The sequence below is a fragment of the Cyanistes caeruleus genome, chromosome 4 (assembly GCF_971803275.1).
Source record: "Cyanistes caeruleus chromosome 4, bCyaCae1.hap1.1, whole genome shotgun sequence".
Classification (NCBI taxonomy): Eukaryota; Metazoa; Chordata; class Aves; order Passeriformes; family Paridae; genus Cyanistes; species Cyanistes caeruleus.
The window spans coordinates 14,096,077-14,115,350 of NC_141704.1; the positions used below are offsets into that span (position 1 = coordinate 14,096,077).

At 39.9% G+C, this 19,274-nt stretch overlaps 2 protein-coding genes across 12 annotated transcripts in view; one reads left to right on the forward strand and one right to left on the reverse strand.

Annotated features, from left to right (window-relative positions):
• The first annotated feature begins 579 nt into the window (after window positions 1-579).
• HBP1 (HMG-box transcription factor 1) lies at window positions 580-18,384 on the forward strand. 7 transcript variants are annotated; one of them, XM_086886784.1, is made up of 12 exons: window positions 1,027-1,054; window positions 2,686-2,838; window positions 4,824-5,012; window positions 6,102-6,336; window positions 7,237-7,369; window positions 8,106-8,217; window positions 8,339-8,451; window positions 8,800-8,956; window positions 9,524-9,668; window positions 11,986-12,315; window positions 15,591-15,732; window positions 17,277-18,384. In XM_086886784.1, exons 3-12 carry the CDS (start codon window positions 4,844-4,846, stop codon window positions 17,292-17,294), a joined length of 1,554 nt encoding a protein of 517 aa, XP_086742910.1. In that variant the 5' UTR covers window positions 1,027-1,054; window positions 2,686-2,838; window positions 4,824-4,843; the 3' UTR covers window positions 17,295-18,384. The 7 variants fall into 7 exon arrangements, with proteins under 7 accessions (XP_086742905.1, XP_086742906.1, XP_086742910.1 ...); XM_086886783.1 differs by lacking the exon at window positions 1,027-1,054 and adding an exon at window positions 1,108-1,382; XM_086886782.1 differs by lacking the exon at window positions 1,027-1,054 and adding an exon at window positions 1,298-1,382 and having other exon boundaries at window positions 4,820-5,012.
• Window positions 18,385-18,542: 158 nt separating this feature from the next.
• Window positions 18,543-19,274, reverse strand: part of COG5 (component of oligomeric golgi complex 5) — a 189,687-nt gene continuing 188,955 nt past the window's right edge. For all 5 annotated transcript variants that reach the window (XM_086886775.1, XM_086886774.1, XM_086886777.1 and 2 more), the window contains one exon: window positions 18,543-19,243. In XM_086886775.1, coding sequence (XP_086742901.1) covers window positions 19,129-19,243 — 115 coding nt within the window. In that variant the 3' untranslated portion in view covers window positions 18,543-19,128. The remainder of the gene's footprint in view (window positions 19,244-19,274) is intronic.

The following is a 19,274-nucleotide window of genomic DNA, read 5'->3' on the forward strand; positions in this document are numbered from 1 at the left end:
AAGAAGTACATTTGTTGGAAAAATCTCAACAATTGCAAAATATTGTAACTGTCCATCATTGTCTATTTCTGAATTGTGCGTGTTCTTGCTTTGCATCACATCATGCATTGTAATTAATCTATTTTGTGACGAAGATGCAGTCTGCACAGGAATCTTGTCTCTCTGATCTCCCAGTTACAGGCTAAGTGGGAAAATGTCTCAATATTTAACAAAGCCACACTGTTGTTTTGGCAATAAATGTATGGGACTGGCTGGGAAACACTACGGGCCTCATAAACCTTCATTGATGTAATTTATTTTCTCCTCCCCACCCTAACTTGTATTTTGGGCCTAAGCTCCCATCACTGTCTTTTCAATGAAAGAGAGGCGAGGGACGAGGCCGGAGCGGAGGCCGGGCGCAGCTGCTGACTCACTCCCTGACCTTTAGCAACCTCCTTTGCCCTCCGCGGCGCCGCCGTGACTCGGGCGCAGCGCGGGCCAGTTCCGCAAAGCGCGGCTGGGGCCGGGCCGGGGCCGTGCGGGGCCGTGCGGGGCGGGGGGCGCGCGGGCAGCCCCAGGTACACGTGTCCCGCGCCGCTTGTTTACTATCGCTCGGTCCGCGCGGGGCATCCTGGGGGCTGTCGTCTTATCGCGGACCCGTGGGCAGGCGCGGGCGGCGGTGGCGACTACAGTTCCCAGAACGCTTCTGCGCTCGGCGGCTGAGGCATCGGCCAATCGGAGCGCCACATGGGGGTGATTGATGAGCGGCGCGGTGCAATGCGCTGTGCAGGAGAGTCAAAACATGCCCGCCCTCCGGGAGGAGTCCTGACAAGCAGGCCAGTCAGCCAATAGAAAGCGGCTGCGAATTGAGCAACGTTGCCTCTGGCCACTCAGCGCCCGAGCAGCGCCTGTAGGGGGCGGGACCCGCCGAGAGGACGGGGCTGGGGGGGCAGCCCAGGGGAGCTCGGTAATGGCGACGGGTTCGGTAAGTGCTACAAAGTTTCGAGCTGCCGTTTTTAGGGGCTGCGGGGTTCCGACGGGGGACGGGAGGGATTCGGGAGGTCGGGGAGCAGTGGTAAGGGTTGCAGGCCGAGCCGAGAAAGCCGGTGGGTCCAGTCTTTTGACGGCGACGGGAACCTCGGACATTGTTTACTGTACGCCTTCCCTGACCGGCCCCGTGAAGCCGCCAGCCTCTCGCACCGCTGGGTGGAAACTCACGGGGTGTGCCGGCCCTCTTTAGGCCCCTTCAAACCACGAAAACAAGCGGAATGGGGGGGAATCCCCCTCCTTGTTTTCCAGGGGAGCGGCTGCCCGCCCCGGTCTGTCAGAGCGAGGGCGCTGTGCCCGCTGCGGGAGCAGTGGCTGTGCGGCACGGGGAGTGTCTGGGGTGTCCGTGGGTGCGGGTGAGCCCCGCGGGGGCAGCAGCGGCCGCGGCGGGGGGCCCCCCCGGGCCGGTGTTACGCAGTTCGAATGAATGGGGCCGAGCGCGCGTGCGCCGTGCGGCCGCGGGTGTAAACAAGGTCACGTGACGGGCGGGGGAGGCCCTGAGGGGTGTCGGTGAGGGGGGCCCGGGGGGCTCGGCCCGGGGCTCCCCGAGTTCTGCTGACCCCGAGCCGCCCTGCGAGCTCCGTCCTCAAGGGGCTGGAGCGGCGGGGATAGCGCGGCCCGTCCTGCGTCAGAGACCGGGCCGCCCGGGCTTCGAAAACATGGTGAATCACGCTCTGCCTCGGCTGCGCGCTCTGGCACGGCCGGGGATGTGCAGCGAGGATTCCTGATCAAAGCAGCTGCGCCAGGAAAAGTCCCTGGTGTAGATCCAGTCTTGCCAGTGTGTTGTGTTTTGCTTGGAGAAGCTGTCCTCCAAATTAAACTCCGTCCAGCTTATTGCTCAGGCGTAGACCTGGCCTGAAACTTCGTCAGTAGGTTGGGGGAAGAAAGGCAAATAGCAGAAGGAAAAAAGCCACGGGAAGCACTTCCACCCAGGCATTCCTGCGCAGTGCGGTTTGGGTGGATGCTGCCCAGTTCCTGCTGAACCCCTTCTCAGCCAGTCTTTATTTACTTTTCTCCCAGTTTTATTTTTGTACCTCAGAAATAGACATGGTTGAATTAATAAAGTCTTCGTTAGTAGTGCCATTTGTTTTAGCATGACAAATTAACTTACTTGAAAGCACATTTTCATTTTGCCTCCAAAGACAGCCACAGTAATTACAGTCCTGTGAAGCATGGTTCTAGACGACATTTGACACTTCAAATTTTCAATGTAAAATTGAATTTTAAAAAATCTTTACAAGATAATTAATGATCAATCCCCTTCATTTTAAACCATTGAAAGGCTGAGGAGAAGGACGTGATGTCCACAGCAGGCTTTAATCAAACAGAATAAAAAAATTAAAATAAAGTTGGGCACTTTGTTTGTTTTTCTTTGTAATTCTCTTTTAGTTTCTTTGTAATTCATTTGTTAGAGGATTTTTTTTTTTTTGCTTTTGTACACAGATGGCTTTGGTTTAGAGAAATTCTTGTGACTTGGAGGAATAATTAATTTCTCAAACAAGTATCTTTCTTGTCAGACTAGTATTTTCTATCTGTACCTTATCTCTGACCTTCAGAGTGTTAGGATACGAGGACATAATATTTTCAAGTCTTGGCACCTGGCAGGAAGGAAAGAGAAGGTAACATTCTAGAAATAAGTTTGCTTCCTCATTTTGGCAGGAAAATTGGAAAGGACGAGAGGAAAAAAACCCAAAAAACACCAGGGCAGAAGGAGGGAAAGGAAAGACGCAGATAAGCCAGAAAAACAAGGAGTGGCTTTTCAGAGTTGATTAGTTGGAGATAATCTTCAAGGTCCTGACCTGTACTACTGAGGTCTGTTTTTTCTGTTCAGAAATAACAGCTATCTGCTCTTGTGGTCTGTAATTTTACTGTCCCTCATGGGTGGCAGGGGTATAAATTGTGTTAAAGGTGTCTTTTGGAGGTGAAAGTAATGTTACTGATAGTTTGAGTTGTATATTCTCATTTCTGTGACCTTTCTTCTCCTTAAAATCAGAATAAACAGATGTAGCTTTGTAGTAGAGCCATTTGAGTAGAATCCAGCATCTTTTTATGTTTAGCATGCAAGTTTATATAAGTTTTGCATATATTTGAAAGTTTAGGAGATCAGAAGGGTAGAAATTATCCAGTCAAAACCCTCCTGGACATGATCCTGTGCAAACTGCTGTAGGTAAGCCTGCTTTAGCAGTGGAGGGGGCTGGACTAGATGACCTCTAGAGGTCCCTTCCAACTCAGTCATTCTATGATATTAAAATATTACACTTTTTTCAGCGATTGTCGGTATTTCTCTAATGTAGCTTACTTAGTGGACATGCATATGGCAGACTTTTCAGATTTTCTTTCTTACTAAGCTGTGTTTTCTGCTCTTTCATGAGAGACTCATGATTATTTTTTTAAGGACACTTTATTGAAATACATGGTAATCATGTTATGGTATCTTTAATTCATCCTCATCTGAAGAAAAAAAGTAGATAACCAAATTACTAAAGATTGGATAACACTGTTTACCAGCTTTTAGAGGCAGTGGCTGTGTAGAATAAGCACTCAGTTCTCTGCTGTAGATGATTTAAAATAATGGGTTTGGTATAAATGTTACATTGCTAGGATTGGGGAAATGAAACAGAAGTGAAATCTTTCAGTAGGGGTTTCATCTTTCCATTTGCAATACAGGGAAGGCTGTTAGGAGTCCTGCATGTTTGAGACTCTTCCTGGAGGCTAGAGATGGTAAGGGTGGTGGAAAAGGTTCTGCAGAGACACCAGTGCTGAAAGGGTAACTGGGGAAAATGTGGGTCTGATGCTAAATGACAGAGGAGACCTGATCTCACAAGGTTGAGGACAGCATTTTTGCTTTGAATTTCATTTTCCAGGCCTGTTCCCAGGTTCCTCAAGTCCCTGGGTGTGTAGCATCTTGTCTCTGAGAGAGCAAGACACTTCTTTGTCTGTGGTAGAAGTGGAGCAGGTGAAGGGTACGCTGGTTCTGTGAGGCATCCATGCATGAAGCAGTGGGACCAGATGGGATCCCTCCAGGCCAGTTGTGGGTCACAGAATGTTTTTGTTTGAAGGGACTTTAAAGGTCATCTGGTTCCAAGCCCCCTGCTGTAGCTGGGGACATATTATGAGGATGGTCTCCAAAAAGCAGTGGATGTGGTGGCAGGATGGCTCCCAATAACTGGAAAAATGAAAATGTCAGACCAGGCTTCAAGGAGGAGGACGTGGGGAAGCTACAGGCTGGTCAGCCTTACCTTCATGTATTTTATGGGGCAAAATTCTCCTGACAGCTATATCTACCCTTTTTGTAAGGCTAGAAATTGTCTGGGAATAGCCGGGAGAGATTAACCAAAATCAAATCTTGTCTGACCCATCTGATTGCCTTTTTGTGATGGGCTTAGTGGCTTAGGGAACCAAGTGAATGTTGTTTATCTTTGCTTGAGTAGTGGTCGAGGAGGTAACTCCAGACTTGAAGGCAGTGGGCACAGGCTATGGGAAGTTGAAACCTGCATAAGGAACAGTTTCTTTACAGCAAGAGTGGTTACTGGAACAGGGGAAGTGCCAGGGAGTCTCCATCCTTCAAGATACTAGAAACTCAAGTGGCCAGGGCCCCAGGCAGCCTCTTGATTTCAGAGTTAGCTCTGTTTTCTGTAAGGATTGTACAAGATTATGTCTAGACACCCCTAAAATATGCTGTGATACTCAACTGACTAATGAGGATTTAGAGCCCTGGTAATGAAGTAGAATATCAGATTCAACTTAAAACAGTTCACATATATGCAAATTTCTAACCTCTGTCTTTCTAAAGCCAGATACTTTGGAGCATCCTAACATGGTGTGGGAAGTGAAGACAAATCAAATGCCTAATGCAGTTCAGAAACTCCTTCTGGTAGTGGACAAGAGAACTTCAGGGATGAATGAGTCATTGGAGTTGCTGAAGTGTAACGAAAACCTGCCCTCTTCTCCTGGATATGCGTCCTGTGATGAGCACATGGAACTTGGTAAATAACATGATTTTTTCAGAGGAAACTGAATTCTGAAGTTTGTTTTAGATTTCCTATACTGATATTATTGGAAGCTCACTAAATGAAATTGCTGATTTTTAACTTGAGTAGGGCAGGGAATTGTGACATCTGAAGGTCTTACTTTGCAGTCACTTTTCCCTTTAACCCATTTCTAGTTCTGACACATTGGCCTGTTGACTCAAATGTGTTCTTGAACTCACAGCCACAGATTTCTGCTTCTAATCCTCAGAGGAGCAGGGTTTTTTTGGCACAAGAAAAACAAACAGAAAGCTCAAGAGCTCCTCCTAAAGGGAAATCATGTTGCTTTAGATCTGCTGCAAATAAAGATTACGAGACAGAGGAACATTACTTCAGTTCTTAACGTACTGGAGAAAAACAGCATGTACTTAAGAAAGTAGCATTATAATCAGTGAAATATTAACATCTTGATTTGCAGTTATGGAGTGATTAAGGCTAATGATACTTAGTTACATGACAGCACATAGCACAGACTTCTCTTAACAAGCTGGGGTCTTTCCTGTTACTCTATATGGGATAGGAAAGGTTTATTATTATTGGTAGGAATTCACCCTACCAGGCTGTACACCCAGCTTTCATGATTTATTTAATTTATTTATCTCTGGTTTCGTGGCAGAAACCTTTTACCTTGAACATGGTCTGATGTTGAATTTTTTTAGTGTTGAACCTTCAAGAACAGATTAATTTAGTTGTCTTTTGTGGAATGTTTTAGTATTTAGTATTTTAGCGAAGCATGTTGTTTCTGAATAACAGTGCTGTATAGTCCTGTGTAAACTGGTCAATCTAGTAAAAATTTTAAAATCAGAACTACATCTAGTTACCTTATTTTTTCTTAAATTTCTTCTGTGAATATATAATTGACTAGAGATGTTACTATTTCTGTGGCCATTTTTATGAATAGGGTTTGTGAAATGTTGGTAGTTGTGATATGAGAAAATAAAATTACTTTATTGTGCTTCCGTTTTCTTCACCAAATTTGCAAGGTTTGGTGTCAAATTGAGTAGACAACTTGAATATAATTATGGTAATTTGTGCCTTTGTTTGTAGATGATCTTCCTGAATTGCAGGCTGTGCAGACAGATTCTACCCCACCTGCACTTTTTCAGCTTGGTGCTGATGTTTCACATCAGGAATGTTCAAGGCCTTCATGGAGCCAACATACCTCAAACAGCAATCCAGAAAATGCTTATTCTTCTGAGAATGGGGTGAACTGGTTGACAGAATTAGCAAATATAGCCACAAGTCCTCAGAGTCCGTTGATGCAGTGCGCTTTTTATAACAGGTACTGACACGCATTTCAGTTTTGAACTGTAGAGATTTATAATCCTGTCTCCAAAATATTTTCTTCACTCTTTACACACTCTGACTTTGAACTAGAGCTCTATTTTTTTGTCTTTTTATTTGTTCTGTCAAAGTATGCACAGAACTCATCTCAGAGCCTGGTGAAAAAGCTGCTTAGTTTCCAGCTGTGAAAGGCATAGGATGATATAAAGACATTGCCTGTCCACAGCAGGTGCAGAAATTATGGACATTTACCTGCTGTGAGGCAGCAAATAAAAACTAAGAGGAATTTCTTACATTAAATTCTTAAAGCTTTCTAGTGCACAGACTTCAGATTTTTGGTTTTTTTAAACAGCTAGCTGGAAATTAATGCAATGTGTATTTTAGTGATAACCATCTCAAGTTTGTGATATATAAATTCTGTAAGGTTGTGAGCAGCAAGCGTGGGATCTTGGAAATTTCTTGGCTTCACTTTTTACTGTACAGCTTTTCTTAGGTTTATAATCAGAAAACTCAATGCAATACTGTTAATAGTATTAATATGCAGCTGAGATTTAATCATTTGGACAGAGCAGTTGTCTTTATATTCTCTGAAGAGCAGGGTATTGGCTTCAAGATATTTATAAAAACTTCAGCACTTTGCTAAGGAGATGGCACTATGGAAGTAGTATTGTCATTTGGGTGCTATTGAGAACCTATGCAGGAGTTATGCTAAATGTTCTCTTTGCTTGAGTTTGCACCCTTTAATCATCCCGTTGGAATACTGGTGTGTGGGAGGTTTGTTTGGTGTTCAAGCTCTTGCAAATGGAAATATTTGCAATAAAAGCATTTTAGAGTAATGGCAGCAAAGTCTCATGTTGTCTTAGTGAGAGATATTTTAAAATACATGTTTCTGTTGTAGATCATCTCCTGTTCGCATAATAGCAACAAGCAAAAGTTTACATTCCTATGCACGTCCTCCACCAGGATCTTCAAACAATGATCCTAACTTCTCCAAGAATGATGTGGATGAAACACCAGTCAGACATGAAAGGGTGAGTTGTTCTAGAACATTTTAAAATAAGCATGTATGAGAAATGGATTAAATTTTTTGACAAGGGAAACTAGTTTTATAAAAAAATCTGTTTAGTATTAATACTATTACTATTTAAACTAGATTTTCTGTAACTTTTGTTTTTACCACACTGGGATGAGATAACTTTCTAAGAAAGCTCTTCTTCTATTGTGACTCCTTCTATTGCAAGCTTTAAAAATCTGTTATCTTGTTTAAAGCCTCAAAAAGAAGTACGAATCTCTCTCCTTTGAAATGCACAACACCTGTCCATCCTGTGTCTCCTTTTCCCATATATTAATTTGTATCTGAAATTTGTCTGTTAACAACAGTGAATTTTCTCCAGTGGATTTTATCTACAACTGCCTTGAGCCTACAGCTTCCCAGTTAACTGTACCATAGAGTAATGTGCTTTAAATGATTCTGTTGATGACCAAGGAATGATGAGGTGTAAAATGCCTACACATGAGCATAAGATAATCCATAGGAATGAAATGAATCTCAGACAATGAAACTCAAAAATGGCAGGATGCATCTCAGAAAAGGAGATCCATTCATATTTACTGCATTGCTTTAATCTTTGTCTTCATGTTACATTCCTATTAGTATTTAAGGTAAATGATGCCACAAGTGCAAGTTAGAGACTTTCTTAAGACATAAGACCAGCCCTAAAATACTCTGCAGTAAAATACCAGCACCATTTTGCTTTTTTTTAATAGGCAAATAGCGAATCAGAATCTGGCATTTTCTGCATGTCGTCACTTTCAGATGATGATGATTTAGGATGGTGCCATTCCTGGCCCTCAACTGTTTGGCATTGTTTTCTAAAAGGTAAAATAACATGTATCATCAAATAAGTATTTGTTTTATCTTGTTTTGGTTTTTTTTCCTTGTAACACAGACTTTTTTAGCTAACAGTAATGTTCTTTTTTTCCTTGAAAAAATCTGTTAGGCTCTCGTTTGTGCTTTCATAAAGGACGCAATAAAGAATGGCAGGATGTTGAAGAGTTTGCAAGATCTGAAAGCTGTGGAAAAGAGGAAAATCTCTCAGTCAGTCCTTACAAGGTAGCTGTTAGCTCTAAAAAATTCAGTGCAATACCTGTAGGAAAGACTTAGTTTCTTACATTACCCCTGTGCCTTTAATTGCTGTCTCAGGAAAACAGGTTGACATTAATGTTATTTAGAGCTGATCAGTGTGCTGTTTGTGTATCTCACAGAAAACCACTTGAACTGAATTAATTTATGCATGTTTTGAATGTTATGTCATCTTTATTAAATTCTAGCAAGATGGAAATGCAAATTAGAATATTGTTATTTTTTAATACAATGTATGATAATGAGTATACACCTTGACTATATGCAGGTATATGCTTTTCTTGGGGGAAGTGTTTTGAATTATATGTGTGTTAACAGGACTATGGTTCCAATGGTTTGAAGTTGATTTCTCATGAAGAAAGTATTTCCTGTGGTGAGTCAGTGCTGAAGCTGACTTTTGATCCTGGCACAGTGGAAGATGGCTTGCTTACTGTAGAATGCAGACTCGATCATCCATTTTATGTTAAAAATAAAGGTATGAAATACCTCAAGTACACTTGGTTGCATATTAAAATATTCTCAGAAAGTGATTGCATATTTTGTTGGCATCCCATACTGTTCAATAAAATGATAAAAGTTGTGATGTTAAAACAATTTACTTTCTTTGTAAAGAAATACGGAATATGAACAAACAAAAATACTTGTAAAGCCATAAAGCTCCGGGAAGACTACCTATTTCTTAAGGAAAGATTTAATTTGGTATATCAATGGAGCACAGGAAAGCAGAAAAAACAGGGTGGGGGGAGACAGGAAAACTGCAAGTAAGGGAGGCTTTTCACACTTGCTAAAAATGGAACTTGTGATGTTAAAAATCTCCAGGTTTTGATTCTTTTTTGCTAGAATGAGATTTTATTTGAGATAAAAATAAACTGTTTGCAGTAAAAATTCTCTAAGTAAGAGTTTCTGATTTTTCTTTTGGGTGAAAGAAACTACATCAGAACATTTTTATAAAATTATGTAATTTCAAGATATAGGATTGCTCCAATGAAGAACTGGAGAGATTGTCTGGCCGTTTGTCTAATTTAACTCTTTACCACTTCAGGTTGGTCATCTTTTTATCCAAGCTTGACTGTGGTACAGCATGGCATTCCATGCTGTGAAATGCATCTTGGAGATCTGTGTCTACCTCCTGGACACCCTGATGCCATTAACTTTGATGATTCAGGTGTTTTTGATACATTTAAAAGGTAATTTTTGGATAAAGTGGCCTCAGTGGTTCTTGTATTTAATGAGTAGGCACCTTAAATCTGGGAGAATTTGAAGCATTACATAGAGGAAAGAGAGAATAGTTTTGGTAATATGAGATAAATGATAGGGAAAAATGAATACTCAGTACTAGGCAAACTGTGTAATTATGTGCTCTGCTAAACCGCAAAGTAGTGCCTTGGAGTGAAATAACTTTTAAGCCTCTTTTTCTGATAGTTTAAGGCAGATTAGATAAAGCAGTAAATATATATCTTGTCTTTATAAATTCTCCAGGTAAAGTGGGTTATGTTTGAAAAATCTAGTACAATTTTCTGACAATAGTCAGGAAACAGTCTGCCAGCTGTTATCTCATGCTTCATATGCAACAATATGTCTGAATTATCTGGGTAGTTTCTTAGTGGTAAATGCATGTGCAATGGCTTTAGAATACAGTATGTTCATAATTAGTTCTTACTATTTTTGTGTATTCTGTTTTTTGGCATTCTTTTATACCTGACTTCAGAGTTTGGTTCACTTTGGGGTTTCCCTGAGCTAGAACGTCAACCAGATAACCTTCAGAGGTCCTATTCAACATAAATTACTCTAAGAGTCTAAGGAAATAGTAAAGATTTTTTTCATACTACTTTGAGATTTTAAGGTTTAGTAAAATCTATCTTTTCCTATGATGTTAGTGCCTTTTTAGCATCTGTTTTTAATCCAGTTGCACTTTGTTTTTTTACAACAGAAGAAAAGGAATTTAAGACTTTTAGCAGTTCAAGCCCTGGGAGCTCTTGTATGATTTCAGTCTGGCAATAGCGCAAGTTCAGATTGCTTGGCTTCACTCATTTGCTGTCCGGGCATTTTTCTTAACTCCTATTGTGAACAGTGTATTTAGAGTGCTGTTAGAATCATGGTAGCTACATGTCACTGAAAAATCTGGATTTCTGGCTCTTTACTAATTTGCAGCCCAGCTGAATACTGCCTTGTACTTCAAATTCCTTGTCTTTCTGGGCAGAAGGGAGTGATTGAGAAAGGGGCATGAAGCAGCTGCAGCTGTGATAACAGGACAGAATAATTAAAAACAAAATTCTGTTTCTGTGTTATGGGAAGGAGATTATGAATAGGAAGGGTGCTGGCCTGTTGTAGAACAGATAGGTACTTTTTCCTTATCTCATGATAGCCAGCAAGACAGTCAACATTTTCACTTCTTTGTTGCTTTGTACTTTCCTGAGGGATGGTGGAAGCCACTTGCCAGGCTCCACTCTTCTGTGTGGCTCTGTCCCACAAGAGGAGCTGCCTTTGGAGATGGGGGCTGGACTGCCACATAATGCATTTCCTTGCAAGTAGGTAGTTCTACTTGGTGGTCACATAAAAGCTCTTCAAAACCCTTATTTTGGCCATAAATCATCCAACTACAGCCACATAGAGCAGTAGGTAAGAGGAGCCTTAACATATATATGTTCTGTGTTTACTTTGTGGTAACAATTTAGTGGTTTGGATTTATGATTGAGTAGCCCCCTTCCAAGAGTGTTTTTCCCACCTGGAGATGGTAACAGAGAGTATGTGGAGTTAAACTGCTTCTTTGGTGAATAGAGGTTAATTGTAGTTGTTGGTCAGCTAAAAATTGCAAGAATTTGTCGTATTTGGAGGTCTGAATTTTATGGAAACAAGTCATCTAAGCTGTTCCAATACCTTGAGGAGAAATCTCGCAATTTTGTCACTAGAGGGCAGGCGTTTGTCAGCACAGCATCAAATAGTGCGACGTCACAGGGTTCTGAGTAGGGTTTTGACCTCACTGGAAGGTTTGTGTGTAAAATAGTATGTATTCAGCTATCTAGAGAAGTTATTTGTACAGTATGGATATAATATAATTTATTTTAATATAGTGGTTTTATATTTGCCATTAGTATATATTTGCAAGTGAGCTCATTGCATTTCTTCCCATTCTGTACTTGTCGTTCACTGATCAATTTGATTTATGGTAAGGACAGAAGCAGAAATAAAAAGTGTGTTTAAAAGGAGGATGAAGTTTGAAGACATTGTATAGTTGACTGATACATACCTGAGGAAACTGATACACAGCAGAACATGTAAAGTTGCAGTCTTCATGACATTGAAAAAAATACTAACTTATCTGCCAAAGTCTTGTAGTTTTTTGTTTTCCATACTGACATCCACATAAAGCACAAATCATTATGTCACACAAGAGGGCAAAATACTAGAAATGTAGTAAAATTAAAGAGTGAACAGATATTATGGGATTTCACATGAAAATGACTCTGTGTGGCTTTATGATCTGTCTTTTCCCTTTTTCTTTAGTTACGATTTTACCCCGATGGACTCCTCTGCAGTGTATGTGCTCAGCAGCATGGCTCGCCAGCGTCGCGCTTCGCTGTCCTGTGGGGGATCAAACAATCAAGATGCTGAGAGATCAGAATGCAGTAGTAAAAACTGTGCCTCTGCTACATCGTCACATCTTTCCTCCAATCCTTTGTACAGCAAAGCTGGCAAAAGCCACAGCTCAGGGACTGCAAGTACTGTGAGTGCCACTTCTCCAAACAAGTGCAAAAGACCAATGAATGCCTTCATGCTTTTTGCCAAAAAATACAGAGTTGAATACACTCAGATGTATCCAGGGAAAGACAACAGGTAATGATACAAACTGTAGTTTTGCTATTGCTGGTGAGTTAGAAGAATATCTGTGTCCTGCTTTTAGATTTAAATAGCTTAAATTTTGCATTTGAAATAAGATGTGTGTATTGTTTTAAGAAAAAGTTTTGAAATATATTAATGTATAGGGTGGTTTATGGGTGGACTGTGAATATTTACAGTGCTCAGTGAACTTGACACAAGCCATTTCTGGCAAACTTATCTTCTGAGAAAACACTGGGGTAAAGCAACTGATACATGTATATGTGTGCACTGGCAGAGGAAAAAATAGAGAACCATCGTTGTTTACAATGGTGAGGTGCTCTGCTCGTGTGCTGCAATGGAAAAAAGGGGGTTTCTGGTTCTTCTAATTAAGTCTTGACATATTATTGCAAATTGGTCATGAAGTTACCAGCATTGATTTCCAGTCTGTATATCCTGTTGAAGAGTAGAGAAATAATAAGGATATCTCAAAGATCATAATCCAAACAGCACATTGCCAAATTTTGCTTGTCCTAAAGGCATTCAACAATCTGTCAAAACTTGCAGGAAGAGTTATATGACTGTGTTTGGGGGACAGGTCCTTGTTAGTTTGTTCTTTTGTTCTTAATCTCTAGCACATTTGCTTCCAAACATTTTTTTATTAAGATTCCATTACATATGTTTTAAATAATATTTGGTGCTAATTGTGCATATGTAAATAGAAATCAAAACACACAAACATGGACTGATCTTACAATCATATTTTTTACTGTACATAATTTTTCAAAAACTATTATTGTAAAAATTGCATTGTGACATAAAAATTCTAGAACTAAATCTGGTAAAAATTAAAATTGGCAGGGGTTTGAAAGGGGTGTTACTGTTTTGTAATGTTCTAATAAGGAGGCTGTAACTGGTGCTGAAATAAAAAATCCTGCCAGACAAATCCCAGCCAATCTTGTATGTCCTGACAATGATGCTGTGTAATGTTTATAGTAAATGAAGTGAAACAGATCTGCTGCCTTCACACACATTGCAAGTATCAATGAGAAATGGAACAGAATGTCATCCAGGAAAGTTTATGATGGTTATATATTTAGTTGAAAATGCTGATTTCAAATGGATGCAGTGAACTGGAACTGTGGCTGCATGGATGTGAAAATGAATTGAATATTTCAGTGAGCAAGCAGGACAGTGAGCAGGTTTATCTTGAAGGAAAGAGATGACAAAGTTACAAGTACGGTTCAAAATGCACTGCTCACTGTCCTGCTTGGAGGTCAGTGCATTTGGATGCAGTTCCATGGTATCCATTAAACACAGAATGGCAGAAATAGCATTAGTGATAATTGATACAGGCATTCAGCTACTGTCACTCAAGTGTTGCTGAGGTGATGCCTCATTCATTAATTTAGCTGCTGGGAGGCAACTCTCATGTTTTTTAAATGTAAGTTTGTGTCATTTTCAGATTACTGTGTACATCTTACAACATAGTAGCCACTTCTGTACAGTGGAGTTCTTATGTTTGCTGCTGTTATTTCCTTACCAGAGTTGGAAAGTACAGAATTTGAAGTATTCTGAGTTAAATGGTCTATTCTGAGACAAAGCAGCTCAAGGCATGTCAGCAAGACAATGAGCTTGTAAATATTCAAAGCACAACTCAACAGTCACACAATACTTAAATGGACTGCAAGACCACGTTTGAAGAACTGGTGTTAGGGCTGCATTTGTTTATTTTCTTGATACTCTACAATGTAGCACTGTAACTGCAGTTGAACTTGGTTGTGTGTTCAGAAATTCTTTGAGTAGTGGATCTTCTAGAGATGAAGGAAATCATATTTTTGTTTAAAAGATTTCATGGTGCATTTTTATTTGGGAAGGCATGGTTTTTACAGCAGACCTGCTCTCTCTGGGTCACCATGTTCTTTCCTGAGGGTGTGAGTGATCCAGTACAAGCTGGTGACCCAGAGCAGACAGGTTTCTGGTGATATGCCTCTGGATACTGTCAAAAGATGAAAAATCTCCTAATTAAACTGGTTATGTTTGCTTCTGATGACAGACCGAAGTTACTAGTTCTCAGTTTGGATAGAAAAACAGAAATTCTGTTGCCAGAGAGACAGCCTGTGCAAATGGGCTTGATGGCAATGGGATGTGGTGTCCCCTGGAGGAGTTTGCTCTAAGGAGTCACCAGAGCACGTGGTAGTGCAGGCTCAAGGGCTGTCTGGGCACTTTGGGAGGTGGTCGGTTCCTGTGTGCTCTGTAGCTCAGAAACTTGAATGGCACCACATGGCCTTGCAGGAGTCAAATCCATTTTTTTGCTATTGTGCAGAATTGCTCTGTGTGCCATGTTATGGAAATACTTGATGACATTCTAATTGTCTTGATGCAGTTTGAATATCTTTGCTGCCAGCATGGAACTCTATTAATAGGAGAAAGAAAAGGACTTAGTTGTGTCCACCTTTTTCTTAGAGCCAGTCACAGAACTCATTGCTGTAATCTGAAGCCAAAGTGTACAGACCACTTAGTAGCTTTAACAGTCATTGATAAAAGAGGTGTTGTTTAGAGATTTTCATTCAACTAAAAGATGGAGTTAAAGCTTTAATGGGATATTGATCCAACATTTGGGAGTGCAGTTAAGCAATATGGCAGGATAGTACAGGGAAATGTTGTCAAAAGACCTAGAGTTTATAAGGAAAGGAATTAGTTCAGCCTCTGGAAATGGTGATAGATGTGTTAGAACAAATGGTTCCATTTGCACAGGAATGGGAACTTACCAGTATGTTCCACCCAGGATCAATTAAAGGTGGAAGAAGCTACAGGTATTGATTAAATAGACATGGGGACTTGCAGTTAATCAAATATTTGGCTGAGGTCATATTCAGTTCATTGCTCTAATTATTAGAGAACATATTTTCAGCAAATCTGTCATATGATCTTCTAGTATGAAAGTAGAGCAAAACAAATGTGATTACCATTTGGTGGTGGTTTTTGTAACATCTCTATTTTGCTGCTTTATGCCAGTTGCTGCATGTACACACTTTGAAATGTTAAAATGTGCATTGACCCATGCTCAGCTAACACACAAGTCTCAGCTGTTTAACTGTTAAAGGAACTATGAGAAGATAATCGCAAATATGATTATTAAAAAGTTTGATACAGCTGATTTCTTCTGTGTGTGTTAATTCCAAATTTAACTCACATATTTTTTAAAGTGCTCAGATTAAAAAAAAAAAATAAAAAAAATCTTGGTATTTCTTAGCACTGTCCTGACTGTACTGTAAACATTTATCTTGCAGAGCCATAAGTGTGATACTTGGCGACAGGTGGAAGAAAATGAAAAATGAGGAAAGAAGGATGTACACACTAGAAGCCAAGGCCTTGGCAGAGGAGCAGAAGCGTTTAAATCCTGACTGTTGGAAAAGGAAACGAACAAATTCTGTATGTTTGTGAAGCAGTCTTTTTCATTATGCCATTACATGTGTTCAGATGGGTGACTACAGTGTGTTTTGTTCAGAATAAGCTGCTTTCTTAGTAGCCAAAACCCTCATTTACTCCCGTGTTGTGTAACCTGCTTTTGGCAGTTTGGCAGAGACAGATCAGGAGAGGGTCTGTCTGAATATTTTATGAGAGTTCTCTGGATTCTGTTGTACTGAAAGTTAGTGTGCTTGTGAAATGCAAAGGAAGGGCACGTGGTCTTTCACTTTGAAGTGAGTTCATAAGGTTGTACCTAAACTTTTTTATCTTCTGTAAAAGCTTTTTTTTTTCCTAGTTTTGTTCCTGATAGTTTATATCAGCATATATGATGATACTGAAAGAGCAAAACAATTTTTCCTTGTGAATCCCCTTCATTTATTACTCTGTTCAGTTGTAAAATAAATACAGTAGATAATACTACTTCTGTAGCAAAAGAAATTTTAGTAGAAAGCCATCAGTCTAAGAGTCTGCATCACTATATTAGTAGGTGGTGGATGTATAAAAATGTATTAGTGGTGGTGGTTGTAAAAAAAGAGAAGGGCTTTAATGCTGAAACATCATGTAAAGCAAACATCAAAAAAGGAGATTCTGCCTGTCCAACAAGAAAAGTAGATTGGAAAGAAAGATGCACAGAGTGCTTGCCAAGTTCTTTCATTTTATGTTTGGGTAGGAGCTTGAAGGGTGGTGTGAACTTCATCTACATGGTTGGTGAAACCATCCATCCATGTGGTGTCAGATTTCATCCTCGAGTTACCCCCTTTCCTTTGATGTGTAAATGAGGCTTCTTTCTCAAGAGCATATACAAGTGTTGCCTTAAGACTGAATAAGAAATGCTCCAACACTGAGTTGTTTCTTTCTGCTGCACATACTTTGTGCAGTTTCCAGTCCCTTGTTGCAGAAGGTTCCACCAAACCCCAGCTGCTAGGAACAAGCTGTTTTTCTGTTCACTGCATTATTTTAATCAACAGTGACAGCTTCTGTTACATTTCCTTGTGGGTTTAGTTAAAATAATATTATTTATTGATTCTGCTCTTACACCAGTGCAGTTTTGAGCTTTGGATGGTGAGATCACAGGCTCACCTGTGAGCCTAATGCAATGCAGAGGCGGCTTTGTGTGTAGCTGAGTAGTGATGGGTTTGCCTCAGTAAAATGGGTTTGCCCTGCCTTGCAGTAGGAGTTTCCTTGTCCCTACAGTCTTCAGGCCAAGAGAACAGGATCTGCAGAACCTGTTTCCTCAGCGCTACAGCAGGAAATGCCCTTCATAATTGTTGTAGTTCAGTGAACTGAGCTGTTAGGAGTCTGGTAACCTTACTCAGTAATTACAGTGGGCTCTAGGCTGTGACAGAAATGTTGTGATGGTCTTTTGATGATCAAGGAATGAAACTGCCTGGCTTGACCTTTTTTTTTCTTCTGAATAACTGACCAATGATTTGTGAGTGAATACTTGTGGCTATGAAAACAAGTGTTCTGCCCTTTGCTTGACCTGGTTTTCTCTTCTCTTTTCTCAGGGCTCACAACAGCATTAAGCCAGAATTTTCCTGTAAACTCTGTATTTACAAAATGGCTGTTGCTTGATGGCGAGAAGATGCAAGATCAAGGTCTTACTATTTGTTGTGACTATGTGTGACCATAAAATACTGGCACCATCATGGAAATGATCTGAGTGCAGATTTGCTTTTTACAATAGAACATTAAGTAAGCTAAAAACTATCAGCATTTTAAACCAAATTGCCTTATTTTTCTTCCAAACTTCATTATGTATCAGGTAATATAGGCTTGAAAATGGATATCCTGTGGTGCTAAAGTACTTTAGAAAGAGGCGAAGGAGATATGTATAAATGTTTATTTTTAAAAGAAAATGTACAAAAAGGGGAATTTTAAAATATGTAACAGCTGTTTATATACATTGATTCTTATTGCTGATTAATATGTATTGCACAACTGTATTATTAATTGCGATTATGAGGCCTGGGATTTTCTGAAATGGCAAAGTGTATTATCAGCTTCCAGCTTCCCAGCCTGCCCTGCTGCCAGCAAGTCACCAGAACGTGTGGGAATGGAGGGTGTGGTGTGATGTGGCAAGGGAGCTGCTGCTTGGGATTTCACTTAGAAAACTTGTATCCACAAGGGAGATACTTTTGCATCAGCTGGCACTAGTGAGAGCTGTCATTTTGTGGTGGAATCAATGGCCCGGGACAGGATGAAATGAAAAAATAGCGTTATCTCAAGAAAAGTGGTGCTGTTGATATCATCACCATCATAGTTATTACTCTGTGTTTTGTCTTTGCCACATATTCTACAATATTTTATTTTGCCATAAGACATCTTTATGGTGGGGGCAAACTTTGCACTTAACTATATGTGCAACACTTGCACTTTACTTTTTTTTCTTCTCCAACTGTCTAAAATTAGAGCAGGTGTGTTAGGATTACAATTGCTTCTGCTGTGAACATTTACAATCATGGCTTTTCCTGTACTAAACAGCTGTGCGTTGGTTTTTTTTTTTAAGAATCACAACTGTAAATTTCAGTTTATGACACGTCTACATGATGTTGCCCCTAAGATTTTTGCACACTATATTCTTGTATATTATTTCAAATAAATTCATTAAAATTTGGTGTTGTGTATTTTATAAAATGAAGACTAATCACAAAGTCAGCCCTGCAGCACTAAGCATGTTCTGCATGGAAGTCTTTACACGAACCCATCCAAAGTATATTTTAATGCTTTGCCATTAGGAAGCTAGTGAAGAATTTCAAATACTATTTTCAAGATTGGATAGTTAATGTTCTTTATTACAGTTTAAGCAAAAAGAATTGAAATCAATATAAATTATTTCTAAGCAAGTAGCAGTGCAATAGAGAAGCATTTAGGTTAGTTATAAATATTTTTCCTTGTGTTAAAATTAGTGATTTTTAGATGGAAACTGATGATTCAAATGTTTCAAAAGTACAATTTTCTGAATACAGCTAAAATGTATTCAACTGCTTAAAACTTTACTTGTAGGGAAAGAGCTGCTTCCTTATTTGAGATATTCAGCAATTACACTGTAATATATCAGTTCTAATTTTAAACTTTTCTAAATTCAAAAGGAATGCTTAAGAATGTTTCAATTAGATGTAGACTTACAGCACATAAAAGTTGTACCATTTCCTTACAATATTTCTGTATAAGTAAGTCCCTGTAATGTGAATATAAAGCAAGAAGACAGAAGTTTCAGACATGAAGGAGGTAAATGTTTCACTGTAAAGCTGATGTACTTGGGGATAATTTACATGAACAGTGAAGATGTATGTGGCACCAAAGCCCCCAGCTGTGTTAACGTCCATTCCCTGGTGTGAGAGCATTGTCCAGCTGTGTTCACTGAAGAGTTGACATGGCTTTCTGCAGCAGCTGAACCATTATGGGATAGACTGGTGCAAACTCCTTTCCCTCTCTTGTTCTCACTGACTGAACATAAGCTTCCAGTGCACCGCTGAAAAAAAAAAAAAAAAAGTAAAGCAGCT

What these genes read in the sequence shown, in the direction of transcription:
- HBP1 (XM_086886779.1), top strand. An exon ending in TGATGAGCACATGGAACTTG is followed by an intron (nt 5,013 to 6,101) that starts GTAAATAACATG and finishes CTTTGTTTGTAG; the next exon opens with ATGATCTTCCTGAATTGCAG. An exon ending in TTGGCATTGTTTTCTAAAAG is followed by an intron (nt 8,218 to 8,338) that starts GTAAAATAACAT and finishes AAAATCTGTTAG; the next exon opens with GCTCTCGTTTGTGCTTTCAT.